Raw genomic sequence first — 17,885 nt, 5'->3', positions numbered from 1 at the left:
GGCTTTTAAAAATGAGGCTTCTGTTGAACAGATTTGTAAGGCGGCGACTTGGTCTTCGCTTCATACCTTTTCTAAATTCTACAAATTTGATACTTTTGCTTCTTCGGAGGCTGTTTTTGGGAGAAAGGTCTTACAGGCAGTGGTGCCCTCCCTTTAAGTGCCTGCCTTGCCCCTCCCTTCATCCGTGTCCTATAGCTTTGGTATCCCACAAGTAATAGATGAATCCGTGGACTGGATACACCTTACAAGAGAAAACAAAATTTATGCTTACCTGATAAATTTATTTCTCTTGTGGTGTATCCAGTCCACGGCCCGCCCTGTCATTTTAAGGCAGGTGTTTTTTATTTTTTAAACTACAGTCACCACTGCACCCTATAGTTTCTCCTTTTTCTTGCTTGTCTTCGGTCGAATGACTGGGAGTGGCAGTTAGGGGAGGAGCTATATAGACAGCTCTGCTGTGGGTGATCCTCTTGCAGCTTCCTATTGGGAAGGAGAATATCCCACAAGTAATGGATGAATCCGTGGACTGGATACATCACAAGAGAAATAAATGTATCAGGTAAGCATAAATTTTGTTTTTGTAAGGGACTGAGGGGTCATTGTGGCTTGTGTTTGGGTTTCTTAACCCACATAATTATTTAGAAAACACTCAGGTGTTTTCTTTTACTAGGCCTCAAAAAACGAGTGAGGTGGGAGGGGCCTATTTTCGGCCTCAGTTGTGCGGTTTTCTTTTTCTCTGAGTCATCCAACTGCTTCTCCAAGGTTTCCTGCTGTGTTTGAGGGCTGTAAAGGAGGTTTTTTTCCCACAAATCGTCTGAAGGGCAAGTAGGAGCCACAGCAGAGCTGTGGCAGGGTGCTCAAAGTCTTTTTTACTGGTTTTGATGTTTTTTCAATCCGGTTTTGCCATTAAGGGGTTAATTGGTTATTTGCATAGTTGTGCAAAGTTACTAAGGCTGTAGGATGCTACTGTAAAATTTTCATTAAGTTTACTGCTTTTTTACACTGTTTTGCAGAACTTGTGCAGCTTTTTTTCTCTTAAAGGCACAGTACAGTTTTATTTCTAAGTGTTTTTTACTTTGATTAAAGTGTTTTCCAAGCTTGCTTGTTGCATTGCTAGCCTGTTTAACATGTCTGACACCAAGGAAAATCCTTGTTCAATATGTTGGAAGTCATTGTGGAACCCCCTCTTAGAATGTGCCCCAAATGTACTGATATGTCTATAAATTATAAGGATCATATGTTAGCATTTAAAAATAGAGCTTTAAATGATTCTCAGTCAGATGCAAATGAGGGTTCGCCTTCTAGCTCTCCACAAGTGTCACAACCAGTAACGCCCGCACAAGTGACGCCAGGTACCTCTAGTGTGTCAGGTTCATTTACTTTGCATGACATGGCCACAGTTATGAATACAACCCTCACAGAGGTTTTATCCAAACTGCCTGGTTTACAAGGAAAGCAGGATAGTTCTGGGTTAAGGAAAAATACTGAGCTATCTCACGCTTTAGTAGCCGTATCTGATATGACCTCACAATGCTCTGAAGGGGTGAGGGATTTGTTATCTGAGGGAGAGATTTCTGATTCAGGAAAGACGCTTCCTCAGACAGATTCTAATATGACGTCCTTTAAATTTAAACTTGAACACCTCCGTTTATTGCTTAAGGAGGTATTGGCAACTCTGGATGATTTTGACCCTATAGTAGTTCCAGAGAAATTGTGTAAAATGGATAAGTATTTAGAGGTTCCTGTTTACACTGATGTTTTTCCAGTCCCTAAGAGGATTGTAAATATTATTGCTAAGGAGTGGGATAAACCAGGTATTCCGTTCTCTCCCCCTCCTGTTTTTAAGAAAATGTTTCCTATATCTGACACCTTGCGGGACTCATGACAGACTGTTCCTAAGGTGGAGGGAGCTATTTCTACTCTGTCTAAGCATACAACTATACCTATTGAGGACAGTTGTGCTTTCAAAGATCCTATTGATAAAAAATTAGAGGGTCTTCTGAAGAAAATATTTGTTCATCAAGGTTTTTCTCTTCAACCTATTGCTTGCATCGTTCCTGTAACTACTGCAGCTGCTTTCTGGTTTGAGGCTCTAGAAGAGGCTCTTCAGATGGAGAATCCTTTAGAAGAGATTTTGGATAGAATTAAGGCTCTTAAGTTGGCTAATTCTTTTTATTACAGATGCCGCATTTCAACTGGCTAAATTAGTGGCAAAAAGTTCAGATCTTACCATTTTAGCACGCAGGGCGTTATGGCTTAAGTCCTGGTCTGCTGATGTGTCATCTAAATCTAAGCTTTTGAACATCTCTTTCAAAGGAAAGACCCTTTTCGGGCCTGAACTGAAAAAGATTATTTTAGACATCACTGGAGGGAAGAGTCATGCCCTTCCTCAGGATAGATCAATTAAGACAAGGGCTAAGCAAAATAATTTTTGTTCCTTTCAGAACTTTAAAAGTGGTCCCGTTTTCAACTGCCTCTACTTCAAAGCAGGAGGGAAATTTTGCACAATCCAAGTCAGTCTGGAGACCTAACCACACTTGGAACAAGGGTAAACAGCCCAAGAAGTCCGCTGCTGCCACCAAGACAGCATGAAGGGGTTGCCCCCGATCCAGGACCGGATCTAGTAGGGGGCAGACTCTCTCTCTTTGCTCAGGCTTGGGCAAGACATGTTCACGATCCCTGGGTTTTAAAAATTGTGTCCCAGGGATATTTCTTTCATGTAATTAGCAAGAGTCCATGAGCTAGTGACGTATGGGATATACATTCCTACCAGGAGGGGCAAAGTTTCCCAAACCTCAAAATGCCTATAAATACACCCCTCACCACACCCACAATTCAGTTTTACAAACTTTGCCTCCCGTGGAGGTGGCTCATTCTACTAGGTAAGTTTCTACTTCCTGGGCTTTTTAAGAATGAAGCTTCTGTTGATCAGATTTGCAAAGCAATGACTTAGTCTTCTTTGCATACTTTTACTATGTTCTACCATTTTTATGTTTTCTCTTCTTTAGAAGCAGTTTTGGTAGAATGGTACTTCAGGCAGCTGTTTCAGTTTGATTCTTCTGCTTATAATTTCAGTTTTTTTCATTATAAAAATTGAAACTTTTTTGATTTGGGTAGTGGATTCATTTTTCAGCGGAATTGGCTGTCTTTATTTTATTCCTCCCTCTCTAGTGACTCTTGCGTGGAAGTTCCACATCTTGGGTATTTATTATCCCATATGTCACTAGATCATGGACTCTTGCTAATTACATGAAAGAAAACATAATTTATGTAAGAACTTACCTGATAAATTAATTTCTTTCATATTAGCAAGAGTCCATGAGGCCCACCCTTTTTATAGTGGTTATGATTTTTTTGTATAAAGCACAATTATTCCAATTCCTTATTTGATGCTTTCGCTCCTTTCTTATCACCCCACTTCTTGGCTATTCGTTAAACTGAATTGTGGGTGTGGTGAGGGGTGTATTTATAGGCATTTTGAGGTTTGGGAAACTTTGCCACTCCTGGTAGGAATGTATATCCCATACGTCACTAGCTCATGGACTCTTGCTAATATGAAAGAAATGAATTTATCAGGTAAGTTCTTACATAAATTATGTTTTTCTGGAATTCAAGGACTCCCTTCCAAGGGGGAGATTTCACATTTCTCGATTGTCTGCAAACCAGACAAAGAGAGAGGCGTTCTTACTCTGTGTAGAAGACCTATATACCATGGGGGTGATCCGCCCAGTTCCAAGAGAGGAGCAGGGGCTAGGATTTTACTCAAACCTGTTTGCGGTTCCCAAAAAAAGAGGGAATTTTCAGACCAATCTTGGATCTCAAGATTCTAAACAAGTTCCTCAAAGTTCCATCTTTCAAGATGGAGACCATTCGGACTATTCTTCTTCTGATCCAGGAAGGTAAATATATGACTACCGTGGATTTAAAGGATGCTTATCTACACATCCCTATTCACAGAGATCATCATCAATTTCTCAGATTCGCCTTTCTAAACAGGCATTACCAGTTTGGCCCTTCCCTTCGGGTTTGCCACGGCTCCCAGAATTTTCACCAAGGTGCTAGGGTCCCTTCTGGCGGTTCTTCGTCCAACGGGGCATAGCAGTGGCGCCTTATCTGGACGACATCTTAATTCAGGCGTCAACTTTCCAGCTGTCCAAATCTCATACGGACACTGTGTTGGCTTTTCTGAGATCTCACGGGTGGAAGGTGTACATAAGGAAGAGTTCTCTCTTCCTTCAAACAAAAGTTTCCTTCTAGGAACTCTGATAGACTCGGTGGAAATGAAAAATTTTCTGACGGAGGTCAGAAAATCGAAGATCTTAACCTCTTGCCGAGCTCTTCATTCCATTCCTCGGGCCATCAGTGGCTCAGTGTATGGAGGTAATCGGTCTCATGGTAGCGGCAATGGACATAGTTCCTTTTGCCCGCCTACATCTCAGACCACTGCAACTAAGCATGCTCAAACAGTGGAATGGGGATTATGCAGATTTTTCTCCTCAACTGCATCTGGACCAGGAGACCAGAGATTCTCTTCTCTGGTGGTTGTCTCAGGGAATGTGTTTCCACAGGCCAGAGTGGCTCATAGTAACGTCAGATGCCAGCCTGTTAGGCTGGGGTGCAGTCTGGAACTCCCTGAAAGCTCAGGGTTTATGGTCTCGGGAGGAATCGATTCTTCCGATAAACATTCTGGAACTGAGAGCGATTTTCAATACGCTTCAGGAGTGGCCTCAGCTTGCTGCGGCCAAATTTATCAGGTTTCAATCGGACAACATCATGACTGTAGCTTATATCAATCATCAGGGAGGAACAAGGAGTTCTCTAGTGATGATGGAAGTTACCAAAATAATTCGATGGGCAGAGGATCACTCTTGCCATCTATCACCGATCCACATACCAGGAGTAGAGAACTGGGAGGCCGGATTTCCTGAGTCGTCAGACTTTTCATCCGGGTGAGTGGGAACTTCATCCGGAGGTGTTTGCCCAGCTAATTCAGGTATGGGGCACGCCAGATTTGGATCTGATGGCGTCCCGTCAGAATGCCAAACTTCCTCATTACGGGTCCAGGTCTCGGGATCCCAAGGCGGTGCTGATAGATGTTCTAGCAGTGCCCTGGTTTTTCAATCTGGCTTATGTATTCCCACTGTTTCCTCTCCTCCCATGTCTGGTTGCCAGAATCAAGCAGGAGAGAGCTTCGGTGATCCTGATAGCTCCTGCGTGGCCACGCAGGACTTGTTATGCAGACCTAGTGGACATGTCCTCGGTTCCACCGTGGACTCTGCTAATGAGGCAGGACCTTCTAATCCGGGGTCTGTTCTCGCATCCAAATCTAATTTCTCTGCGTCTGACTGCTTGGAAATTGAACGCTTGATTTTAGCAAAGCGTGGTTTATCTGAGTCAGTCATTGATACCCTGATTCAGGCTAGAAAGCCTGTCACCAGGAAGATCTATCATAAGATTTGGAGCAAATATCTTTATTGGTGTGAATCCAAAGGTTACTCTTGGAGTAAGGTTAGGATTCCTAGAGTTTTGTCTTTTCTCCAAGAGGGTTTGGAGAAGGGATTATCAGCTAGTTTTCTAAAGGGACAAATCTCTGCTTTGTCTATTTTACTACACAAACGTCTGGCAGATGTCCCAGACGTTCGAGCATTTAGTCAGGCTTTGGTCAGAATTAAGCCTGTATTTAAATCGGTTGCTCCGCCTTGGAGCTTAAATTTAGTTCTTAAGGTTCTTCAAGGGGTTATTTTTGAATCCATGCATTCCATAGATATTAAGCTTTTATCTTGTAAAGTTATGTTTCTATTAAGAATATCAATCAAGAGATTGTTGTTCCTTCTTTGTGTCCTAATTCTTCATCAAAAGAGGAACGTTTATTGCACAATCTTGATGTGGTTCGTGCTTTAAAATTCTACTTACAAGCAAACAAAGATTTCCGTCAGACATCTTCATTGTTTGTTGTTTATTCTGGTAAACGGAAAGGTCAAAGGGCTACGGCTACCTCTCTTTTTTTTTTTTGGCTGAGAAGCATCATCCGTTTGGCTTATGAGACTGCTGGACAGCAGCCTCCTGAAAGAATTACTGCTCATTTTACTAGAGCTGTGGCTTCCACATGGGTTTTTAAAAATGACGCGTCTGTTGAACAGATTTGTAAGGCGGCGACTTGGTCTTCGCTTCATACTTTTTCCAAATTTTCCAAATTTGATACTTTTGCTTCTTCGGAGGCTATTTTTGGGAGAAAGGTTCTTCAAGCAGTGGTGCCTGTCTTATCCCTCACATCATCCATGTCCTAAAGCTTTGGTATTGGTATCCCACAAGTAATGGATGAATCCGTGGACTCGATACATCTTACAAGAGAAAACATAATTTATGCTTACCTGATAAATTAATTTCTCTTGTGATGTATCGAGTCCACGGCCCGCCCTGTTTTTTCTAAGACAGGCATTTGTATTTTTATTTTTGAAACTTTCAGTCACCACTGCACCCTATGGTTTCTCCTTTTTCTTCCTAGCCTTCGGTCGAATGACTGGGGGGTGCAGTTAAGGTGGGAGCTATATAGGCAGCTCTGCTGTGGGTGCTCTCTTTGCCACTTCCTGTTGGGAAGGAGAATATCCCACAAGTAATGGATGAATCTGTGGACTCGATACATCACAAGAGAAATGAATTTATCAGGTAAGCATAAATTATGTTTTTACAAGCCACAATGTTTGGGTCTGTCTGAGATTATTCCTACCCTGTTGAAAGGTAGAGAACCATCAAACAGCTTCTGTTAAAGTGTGCAACACGTCCCTTTATGAAAGTTACTGCGCAAGAAGAACTTGGTTGTAGGCCTAAGCCCCAGTGCAAATTGCAGCCATTTCTATCTTCTTCAAATAGGCATAGAGCTGCATTCCTGGTAATTGGAATTTACTGTCACTCTGAACGTGCAGATAATGATTTGCTGCATAATAAAAAAAAATTCAATATTTAACTTCTAAACAAACTTTTGTAGCTGATATAAACATGCTTCAATACAGTATGCAAATGTAACAACTTTATGGGTATGCAAAAATATAATGATTGTAGAAATTACTTTTCAAAGATGCATAAACCGGTGTCAATATTTATCTTAAAATGTTATACCCAATTTATAACATAAACATACTCATATATGGTATATGACTTCTGGGATTTGTTAGGAATATGGAATGAATGTGTGATATGAATTGATGGAAATGAACAAAATTTAGATTTTTAAGAATGCTATAGATTCTAGTGTTGGTGTTTTTTCAGTAAGCACAAGTCTTACTCATAAGATCTAACTAGTCGTCTTCTTCTTTTAGGTTCCAATTCCCCAAATTCCTGGAGGAATGTGCACAAGGTACTTACTGATATTAATGGTTCTAATATTTGTAGCTTAAACACCAAAGGAAGGGGACACTAAGCAACATCTGATACTTTGGGCCTTGGTTAGAAGTCTGAAAATCAGTACATTGTTATTAAAAAAATAAGCAAATCTGTATGTTACAAAAACACTCCCTGATGAACTATAAAAATGGATCATCTACAAAACATTTATGCAAAGAAAAATCTAGTGTACAATGTCCCTTTTAATATATTTTTTTTAAAGTATCAGTAAAAATGTAAAGCACCTGCTCCCCTGAATTGATTTTCTGTCATTGTTTCTCCAGAACTTATTAACCCATAAAACATTCAAAAATACTGAATAGAAATACTTGAAATACCTATGTAATTTACTAAATCTATATTGTATATTATACAGTTTATATATATATATATATATATATATATATATATATATATATATATATATATATATATATATATATATATATATATATATAATGTGTGTGTGTGTATAAATTCGTGTAGATATATAGATATACATTTTACAAAAAAGAATCACATTTTTATATACAGTCATGGCCAAAAATATTGTCACCCCTGCATTTCTGTCAGATAATGCACCACTTCGCCCAGAAAATTGTTGCAATTAGAAATGTTTAGGCATTCTCGTATTTATTTTGTTTGTTTATATTGGTATTACACAAAAAAGTGGAGAAAAAAAAGCCAAATCTGACACATTCCACACAAAACTCCAAAAATGGACTGGGCAAAATGATTGGCACCTTCTCAAAATTGTAAGAAATAATGGCATTCCAGGCTTGTGATGCTCCTGTAATTTGTAATTAAACTCACCTGTATCAATTAACAGGTGCTGACAATATAGAAATCACACCGGCAACCAGTTAAAATGGTGAAAAATTGACTCAACCTTTTTGTTGTGTGTCTCTGTGTGCCACACTGAGCATGGAGAAGAGAAAGAACAGCAAATAATTGTCTGAGGATTTGAAAACAAAAATTGTGGAAAAATATGGACAATCTCAAGGTTACAAGTCTTACAAGTCCATCTTAAGATATTTTTTTTTTTTTTTTTTTAAAAGCTTTATTGTTAATTTCAAGCTTACATCTGAATAACACATAAATCCAACACTATATGTATGGTTACAGCTTAACAGTTTTTAAACACTTACATAATCAGTTGTTCGTAGCCATATCCATTTTATGATTTCCCCTGTTTAGGTTCGTTGTAAGTCTATATCTTCATTCAAGGGGTTGGTGCAATTGTGTTTTGATTATAGTCCTTTAGTTTAGCAATTAACTTTTAAATCTTTAAAAGAAAATAAAAAAGAAAAAGAAAAGAAAAAGGATAGTTCCCCCTTTTGAGGGGGCTCAGTCTGCCATGCTCTTCTTTGCAATAATGATGAAAGTTCTCCTATTGGTTTCCTTCTCTTGGGTTTTTGTGACTTGTGTTGCTCTCTCTCTATGATTGTTAGGGGCTGATGGATCAGCTATATCAGGTACATTTAACCTGTGTTTCTATTATTAAGGCCATTCTGCATCTCATCCCACAAAAATCTAACATCTGCAAGAGTGTTTAATTTATTTCTTTTCATATACCCGTATTCTTCCAGAACCATTATTTCTGTTACTTTTTCTGCCCAAGCTGTGATCATTGGGGGGTTCTGGTTCTTCCAGTTTAGAGCTACTAATGCTTTTGCCCCTGTCATCCCTAGGTGTATTAATGTGCGTCTAAGCTTACAGGTGATGTTTGTGGTGTCATTGAGTAGGACTAGGTTGGGTGCTAGTGTAAAGTCGTTTGACAAGATCACTTTGTAGTGCCTCTCTATTTCTACCCAGAATTGTGTAAGTTTCTTGCATTTCCACCACATATGGAGGTAACTTCCTTTTTCCTCACACCCTCTCCAACATCTATCACTGTCATTTGGGTATATTGAGTGCGACCTAGAAGGGGTGAGGTACCATCTCATAATTACTTTAAAATTCATTTCTATTAACTGTGGAGACGTGGAAATCTTTTTGGTGTGCCTAAAAATTCTTGCCCAGTCTTCTCTTGTCATGTCTAGGTCTAGTTCCTCCTGCCATTTGGAAGTGTATGTTGGTAGGGTTGCTGCTTGAACTGATTGTATGAGTCGCCTTGAGATGGAGAGGGTATTCCTAATCTCTTCTGTGTTTGTGCATAGTGTTTCATATGGGGTTAATTCCCTTAAAAATTCTTGCTTGTGTGGAGATGTGTGTATGAAGTGTGTTAGTTGTGAGTATTTCAGCCATGTGGTGTACCTGCCCTCCAAAATTTCTGTCAGATTTTCTCTTTTGTCTAGCTTCCCCTCTTTCATAAACTTAATTAATGGTGTTGTGTATCCCCATTCATGTAACCTTTGTTGGCCTCTGTCTAGTCCTCCTATGAGTTCTGCATTTATCGGTATAGGGAATAAGGGCGAGCGTGTTCCCGAAATGTGTTTCCGTCGTGTGAGAATGTTATCCCATGTATCGAAAGTGTGCTTGTGTATAGCGAGGTCTGTACATTGGGGAGGTCTCGACTCTTTTGGTACCCAACAGAGTGTCCCTACCTCTGGGACTCTTAAGATATGGGAGTCAATTGCAACCCATGCCTTTGTTTCCCTTGATCTGTGCCAATCTAAAATCCTTTGCAGTGTGACTGCTTCGTGATAATCAGCTATATGAGGTAATCCCAGTCCCCCATTCTCTATGCTCCTGTACATATTTCCTCTATTTATTCTAGGTTTGCTCTTGTTCCAGACGAAAGAGTTAATTTGTTTTTGCAGTTGGGGCATATTCCATTTTGGGATGGGGATAGGGAGAGCCTGGATTAGATATAGTATTCTGGGTAACGTCGTCATTTTAACACTTTGTATGCGTCCCCACCATGTGATTGGTTTTGTGGCCCAGGTGTGTAGATCTTTTTGAATGTTGTGTAGCAGAGTGAGGTAATTGTCATCAAATAGTTGTGATATGGTGGAGGAGAGTTGAATTCCTAGGTATTTGAGGGATTTTTTTGTGTCTTTAGGGGGCAGGCATTTGTTAATGTGTGGAAATCTTGTGGGTTCAGTGACACATTCATAATTTCTGATTTCTGAGTATTAATCAGGAACCCTGAGAACCGACCAAAATGGTCAATTTCTTTTAGAGTCGCTGGTACAGAATGTTGGGGGTCTGTTAATGTGAATAACACGTCGTCCGCATATAGTGCAATTTTGAAATTGTGTGGGCCTATTTTGACTCCGTTAATCTTTTAATTTTGTCTGACGTGTGCTGCTAGTACCTCCATTGAGAGGATAAATAGGATTGGGGACAGGGGGCACCCCTCTCTTGTCCCGTTCCGAATGTCAAAGGGAATAGACAACATTCCATTTGCTTTTACTTTTGCATTGGGTTGTGTGTATAGCTGAAATATGCGCGTTACCATCTTTGTACCGAATCCCATCTCTATTAAAGTCTCTTTTAGAAATGCCCAATTAATTCTATCGAATGCTTTTTCTGCATCTGTGGCCATTAATACTGTAGGGGTCCGGTTGACTTTAGCAAATGTGGTGAGTGTGAGCGCCCTAATGATGTTATCCCTCGCTTCTCTCCCTGGGACGAATCCCACTTGGTCCAGATGAATAAAGTGGGATAATATTTTGTTGATCCGATTAGCTAGAATTTTGCCTAATATTTTGATATCAGAGTTGAGGAGGGATATAGGTCTGTAGCTGCTTGCTTCCGTCAGGGGTTTATTGGGTTTGGGGATAACAGAAATATGGGCTGATAACATTTCCCGTGGGAATTGGTGGCCATCGTCTAGTGCTTGGAAAAGCTTTAATAAGTGGGGGGCTAGAATATGTTTAAATGTTTTATAATAAGAATTTGTAAAGCCATCCGGACCAGGACTTTTGCCCGAAGGTAGGGACTTAATTGCTGCCAGGATTTCTACTGTGGTTATTGGGGATTCTAATTCTTCTTTAGTGTCACTTGGTATTTGAGGCAGATTTGCCTGCTCAATATATTCTTTCATATGTTTCCAATGTTCGGTGGAACCATTGGAATCTAGATTGTAAAGCGCTGTATAATACGTACCAAAGTGGTTTGCTATTAGTTTGCTATCTAAGATCTCTTTCCCTCCTGCCGTCTCTAACTTATGGATTTGTGTCCTAGCTTTTTGTTCTTTTAATAACTTAGCCAGTAGTGGCCCTGCTCTGTTCCCTTCATAGAAGTACATTTTTTTGACTCCTAGAGCTTTCCTCTGTGCTTCCTTTGTCAAGGTTGCGTTTAGGTCTTTTCTGGTTTCTGTGAGGTGTTTCGTTAAGCCTAGGTCTGTTGGGTTGTTTTTATGTGCTATTTCTAGCTGCCTCATCTCTTCTGTTAAAGCCTCCACTGTGCTGTTATATGTTTTCCTTCTAAATGCTACGTGTTTTATACACTCCCCTCGTATTACTGCCTTGTGAGCTTCCCACAAAGTGGTCGGGGTTACATCCTGTGACATGTTAATGTGAAAGTATTCTTTCAGTGATTTGGTCAGGGCCTCTAATGTAGCGGGGTGTCTCATTAAGGAGTCGTCCATCCTCCATATAATAGGGGTAATTGGGTGGTTAGGCCCATCTTAAGATATTTTAATGTTCCTGTGTCTACTGTTCACAACATTGTCAAGAACTTTACAGCCCATGGCACTGTAGCTAATCAGCCTGGACTTAGATGAAATTGAAAAATTGATAAAAGATTGCAACGAAGGATTGTTCAAATGGTGGATAAAGAACCTTGATCAACTTCCAGACAAATTCAAGCTGACATTCAGGCACAGGGTACAAATGTGTCAGCTCGCACTATACATCACCATCTGATTGAAAAGGTACGCTATGGTAGGTGACTCAAGAGAACCCCACTGCTGACACATAAACATAAAAAAGGCAGAGTGGAGTTTTCCAAAACTTACCTGAGGAAGCCAAAATCCTTTTGGGAGAATGTGCTGAACAGACGAAACAAATTTACAGCTTTTTGGTAAATCCCATCATTCTACTGTTTTCAGAAAAATAAATTATGTTTTTAAAGAAAAGAATACAGTCCCTACAGTCAAACATGGTGGAGGTTCACTGATGTTTTGGGGTTGCTTTGCTGCTTCAGGCACTGGATGTCTTGACTGTGTGCATTGCATTATGAATTCTGAAGACTACCAAAAAATTCTGTGGTGCATTGTCAGGCCCAGTATCAGAAAGTTAGGTCTCCATCGGAGGTCATGGGTATTACAACAAGACAATGACCCAAACGTCAAAAAGCACCCAGAAATGGTTTAAGACAAAGAGCTGGAGAGTACTGAATTGGCATGCAATAAGTCCAGATCTCAATCCCATAGATCACCTGTGGAGAGATCTCAAAACAGCAGTTGGGAAAAGGAATCCTTCCAATCTAAGAGACCTGGAGCAGTTGGCGAAAGAAGAGTGGCCCAAAATTCCAGTAGAGAGGTGTAAGAAACTGATTGATAATTACAAGATGATTTCAGTTATTTTTTCCAAGGTGTGTGCTACCGAATATTATATTAAATATTAAATTGAGGGTGCCAATAATTTTGTCCAGTCAATTTTTGGAGTTTTGCGCGGAATGTGTCAGATTTGACTTTTTTTCCTCCACTTTTTTGTGTCATATCAATACAAACAAAAGAAATATACATGAGAATGCCTAAACATTTGTAATTGCAACCATTTGTGAAATACATTAGAATGTAAAGTATGACTAACGCGCCGTTGGGTTGATCTAGGTCGTTAACATGAAAACGATTACTAATAGTGCTTTTTGTAGTATGCCCCATAAAAGTCTATTGGGAGAAATAGCTAGTGCGGTCGCGATATCTGAAGCCCTGACGTTAGCGTGCCTGAGTCTTTCGCTTGTTCACTAACTTTTTACCTTCAACTTGTATTACACACACTAATCAGGTCATGCTAATTTCTTACTTGAGGGGAAAAAATGTAGTGTGCCACTTATAATCTGACCATATGTTATTGCGATTGAATTCCCAGCAATTCTACTATTCCAAAATAAAAATAATAGAATAGAGGAAGATAATAATCGTTTAGATTGGCATATTCCAAGAGGAAGTTGTAAATATAATTAAGATCTAAGTGTATATACTGATTACCGTGATAATGTGCATTATTTTTGTATTGTAGGCATTGTGAGCAACATAGTCATCACCACTCTTACTACAGAGCAGCGGCATCCCTGTCTTGTACTTCTTCAGAAGCTCATTAGGAGTGTGAATCCTGGGGCTGGTTTTATTCTAGCAGAGAAAGGAATTGTAACCAGGTAATCATTAAATGGTTATACAACAAAATATTAAGCATTCATGGTTAATATATAACATGCAATCACAAAAAGTTGCTACTATTAAAAAAAAAATACTCAAGGTGAGCATACAAACTCGAAACATGGTCTCCTAAATATTTAATCACATAGCTGTCTCAACGTTGTTTTCTATATAGGAGATAGTTTCTCAGTACACACATTGCTTTCAACTGGAGGAGCAAAATAAATAAATAAATAATTCTGTCATGTAACAATGTATTTTTAAGAAATAACCATTTTCTATTGATTTGTTTTTCCATCTATAACAGTTTTAAATGTATATTAGAATTAAAGGGACAGTCAAGTCAAAATTAAACTCATGATTCAGATAAGGCATGTAATTTTAAACAACTTTTCAATTTACTTTTATCATCAAATTTTCTTTATTCTCTTGGTATTCATTGTTGAAAGCTAAACCTAAGTAGGCTCATATGCTAATTTCTAAGCCCTTGAAGGCTACCATTTATCTCAGGGCATTTTGACAGTTTTTCACAACTAGAGGGCGTTAGTTTATGTGTGCCATATAGATAACATTGTTCTTACCCACATGGAGTTACCTAGGAGTCAGCACTGATAGGCTAAAATGCATTTCTGTCAAAAGAACTAAAATAAGGGGGCAGTCTGCAGAGGCTTACATACAAGGTAATCATCAAGGTAAAACATATTTCTCCTGTTAAGTGTGGTCAGTCCACGGGTCATCATTACTTCTGGGATATTAACTCCTCCCCAACAGGAAGTGCAAGAGGATCACCCAAGCAGAGCTGCTATATAGCTCCTCCCCTCTACGTCACACCCAGTCATTCTCTTGCACCCAACTAATAGATAGGATGTGTGAGAGGACTGTGGTGATTATACTTCGTTTTTATATCTTCAATCAAAAGTTTGTTATTTTAAAACAGCACCGGAGTGTGTTGTTCCTTCTCAGGTAGAATTTGATGAAGAATCTACCTGAGTTTTTGTATGATTTTAGCCGGCGTAGTTAAGATCATCTTGCTGTTCTCGGCCATCTGAGGAGTGAGGTAAACTTCAGATCAGGGGACAGCGGGCAGGTTCACCTGCAAAGAGGTATGTAGCAGTATATTATTTTCTGAGGAATGGAATTGACTGAGAAAATACTGCCAATACCGATATAATGTAAGTTCAGCCTTAAATGCAGTAGTAGCAACTGGTATCAGGCTGTCATGTATGTATATTTACACTTCAGTATTCTGGGGAATGGCACTTCACTGGGATAATACTTTTATGCATAAAACTTTTAGCCTAAATTGCAGTGGGAACGACTAGCAGCAGGCTTTCTAATGACACTTCATTTTATTTGATGTTAAACGTTTTGCTGGCATGTTAAATCGTTTAATTATCTGAGGTACTGGGTGAAAAATTGTTTTGGGCACTGTTTTTTTCCACTTGGCGGTCGTTTTATTTAATTTAAGACAGTTTACTGATCTCCCTCACTGTTGTGTGTGAGGGGGAGGGGCCTATTTTGGCGCTTTTACTACGCATCAGAAATTCAGTCACAAGTCTGTTTTCTTCCCTGCATGATCCGGTTCGTCTCTACAGAGCTCAAGGGTCTTCAAAAAGTATTTTGAGGGAGGTAATCACTCACAGCAGACCTGTGAGATTGTGCTTTGACTGTGATAAAAAACGTTTATTTTCTGTACTTTTTTTCTGCTGTTTAAGAGTTAGTTATCCATTGCTAATGGGGGCAATCCTTTGCTAAATTGTATTTTTTACCGGGAAAAATTTGATTTTATAGTTTCTCCGGTTCATTGTTACTCAACTGTCATAATTTTTTTCTGTGCTTCTTAAAGGCACAGTACGTTTTTCATATTACTTGTAAATTAAGTTGAAAAGTATTTCCAAGTTTGCTAGTTTAATTGCTAGTGTGTTAAACATGTCTGACTCAGAGGAATATCTCTGTGCAATATGTGCTAAAGCCAAGGTGGAGCCCAATAGAAATGTATGTACTAATTGCATTGATGCTACGTTAAATAAAAGTCAATCTGTACAAATTGAACATCATTCACCAAACAACGAGGGGAAAGTTATGCCGACTAACTTGCCTCACGTGTCAGTACCTGCATCTCCCGCTCGGGAGGTGCGTGATATTGTAACGCCAGGTACTTCAGGGCGGCCATTACAGATCACATTACAGGACATGGCTAATGTTATGACTGAAGTTTTGTCTAAATTACCTGAACTTAGAGGTAAGCGAGATCACTCTGGGGTGAGAACAGAGTGCGCTGATAATAATAGGGCCATGTCAGATACTGCGTCACAATTTGCAGAACATGAGGACGGAGAGCTTCAATCTGCAGGTGACGGAGCTGATCCCAATAGAGTGGATTCAGACATTTCAAACTTTAAGTTTAAGCTAGAAAACCTCCGTGTACTGCTAGGGGAGGTATTGGCGGCTCTGAATGATTGTAACACCGTTGCAATCCCAGAGAAATTATGTAGGCTGGATAGATACTATGCGGTACCGACGAGTACTGACGTATTTCCTATACCTAAGAGACTTACAGAGATCATTACTAAGGAGTGGGATAGGCCCGGTGTACCCTTTCCCCCCCCCTCCTGTATTTAGAAAAATGTTTCCAATAGACGCTACCACACGGGACTTATGGCAGACGGTCCCTAAGGTGGAGGGAGCAGTTTCTACTCTGGCTAAGCGTACCACTATCCCGGTGGAGGATAGCTGTGCCTTTTCAGATCCAATGGATAAAAAATTAGAGGGTTACCTTAAGAAAATTTTTGCTCAACAAGGTTTTATATTACAACCCCTTGCATGTATTGCGTCTGTCACGGCTGCGGCCGCTTTTTGGTCCGAGTCTCTGGAAGAAACTCTTGACTCAATAACTATAGATGAGATTTCAAATAAGCTTAAAACACTTAAGCTAGCTAATTCATTTGTTTCAGATGCCGTAGTACACTTAACTAAACTTACGGCTAAGAATTCCGGATTCGCCATTCAGGCACGCAGAGCACTGTGGCTGAAATCCTGGTCAGCTGATGTTACTTCTAAATCTAAATTACTTAACATACCTTTCAAAGGGCAGACCTTATTCGGGCCCGGTTTGAAAGAAATTATCGCTGACATTACAGGAGGTGAAGGCCATGCCCTGCCTCAAGACAGAGCCAAACCTAGGGCTAGACAGTCTAATTTTCGTACCTTTCGTAATTTCAAGGCAGGAGCAGCATCAACTTCCTCTGCTCCAAAACAGGAAGGAGCTGTTGCTCGCTACAGACAAGGCTGGAGACCTAACCAGTCCTGGAACAAGGGCAAGCAGGCCAGAAAACCTGCTGCTGCCCCTAAGACAGCATGAATCGAGGGCCCCCGATCCGGGAACGGATCTAGTGGGGGGCAGACTTTCTCTCTTCGCCCAGGTTATCAACAGACCAAATAAAGAAAGAGGCGTTTCTACGCTGTGTACAAGATCTCTTACTAATGGGAGTGATCCACCCGGTTCCGCGGTCGGAACACGGACAGGGGTTTTACTCAAATCTGTTTGTGGTTCCCAAGAAAGAAGGAACCTTCAGACCAATCTTGGATTTAAAGATCCTAAACAAATTCCTAAGAGTTCCATCGTTCAAAATGGAAACTATTCGGACAATCCTACCCATGATCCAAGAGGGTCAGTGCATGACCACAGTGGATTTAAAGGACGCTTACCTTCACATACCGATTCACAAAGATCATTCCCGGTATCTAAGGTTTGCCTTCCTAGACAGGCATTACCAGTTTGTAGCTCTTCCATTCGGATTGGCTACGGCTCCAAGAATCTTCACAAAGGTTCTGGGCGCTCTTCTGGCGGTACTAAGACCGCGAGGAATTTCGGTAGCTCCGTACCTAGACGACATTCTGATACAAGCTTCAAGCTTTCAAACTGCCAAGTCTCATACAGAGTTAGTACTGGCATTTCTAAGGTCGCATGGGTGGAAGGTGAACGAAAAGAAGAGTTCTCTCTTTCCACTCACAAGAGTTCCCTTCTTGGGGACTCTTATAGATTCTGTAGAAATGAAGATCTACCTGACAGAAGACAGGTTAACAAAGCTTCAAAATGCTTGCCGTGTCCTTCATTCCATTCAACACCCGTCAGTGGCTCAATGCATGGAGGTAATCGGCTTAATGGTAGCGGCAATGGACATAGTACCCTTTGCACGCCTACATCTCAGACCGCTGCAATTGTGCATGCTAA

General features: G+C 40.2%; 1 protein-coding gene across 1 annotated transcript in view; it reads left to right on the top strand.

Moving 5' to 3' along the window:
* DNAAF9 (dynein axonemal assembly factor 9) overlaps positions 1-17,885 on the top strand; it is a 643,469-nt gene that overhangs the window by 481,861 nt on the left and 143,723 nt on the right. The window contains exons 29-30 of the mRNA XM_053704320.1: positions 7,317-7,354; positions 13,515-13,650. Coding sequence (XP_053560295.1) covers positions 7,317-7,354; positions 13,515-13,650 — 174 coding nt within the window. The remainder of the gene's footprint in view (positions 1-7,316; positions 7,355-13,514; positions 13,651-17,885) is intronic.

This window comes from Bombina bombina, chromosome 2 (assembly GCF_027579735.1).
Source record: "Bombina bombina isolate aBomBom1 chromosome 2, aBomBom1.pri, whole genome shotgun sequence".
Taxonomy (NCBI): domain Eukaryota; kingdom Metazoa; phylum Chordata; class Amphibia; order Anura; family Bombinatoridae; genus Bombina; species Bombina bombina.
This window is presented reverse-complemented; position numbering and strand designations above follow the sequence as displayed.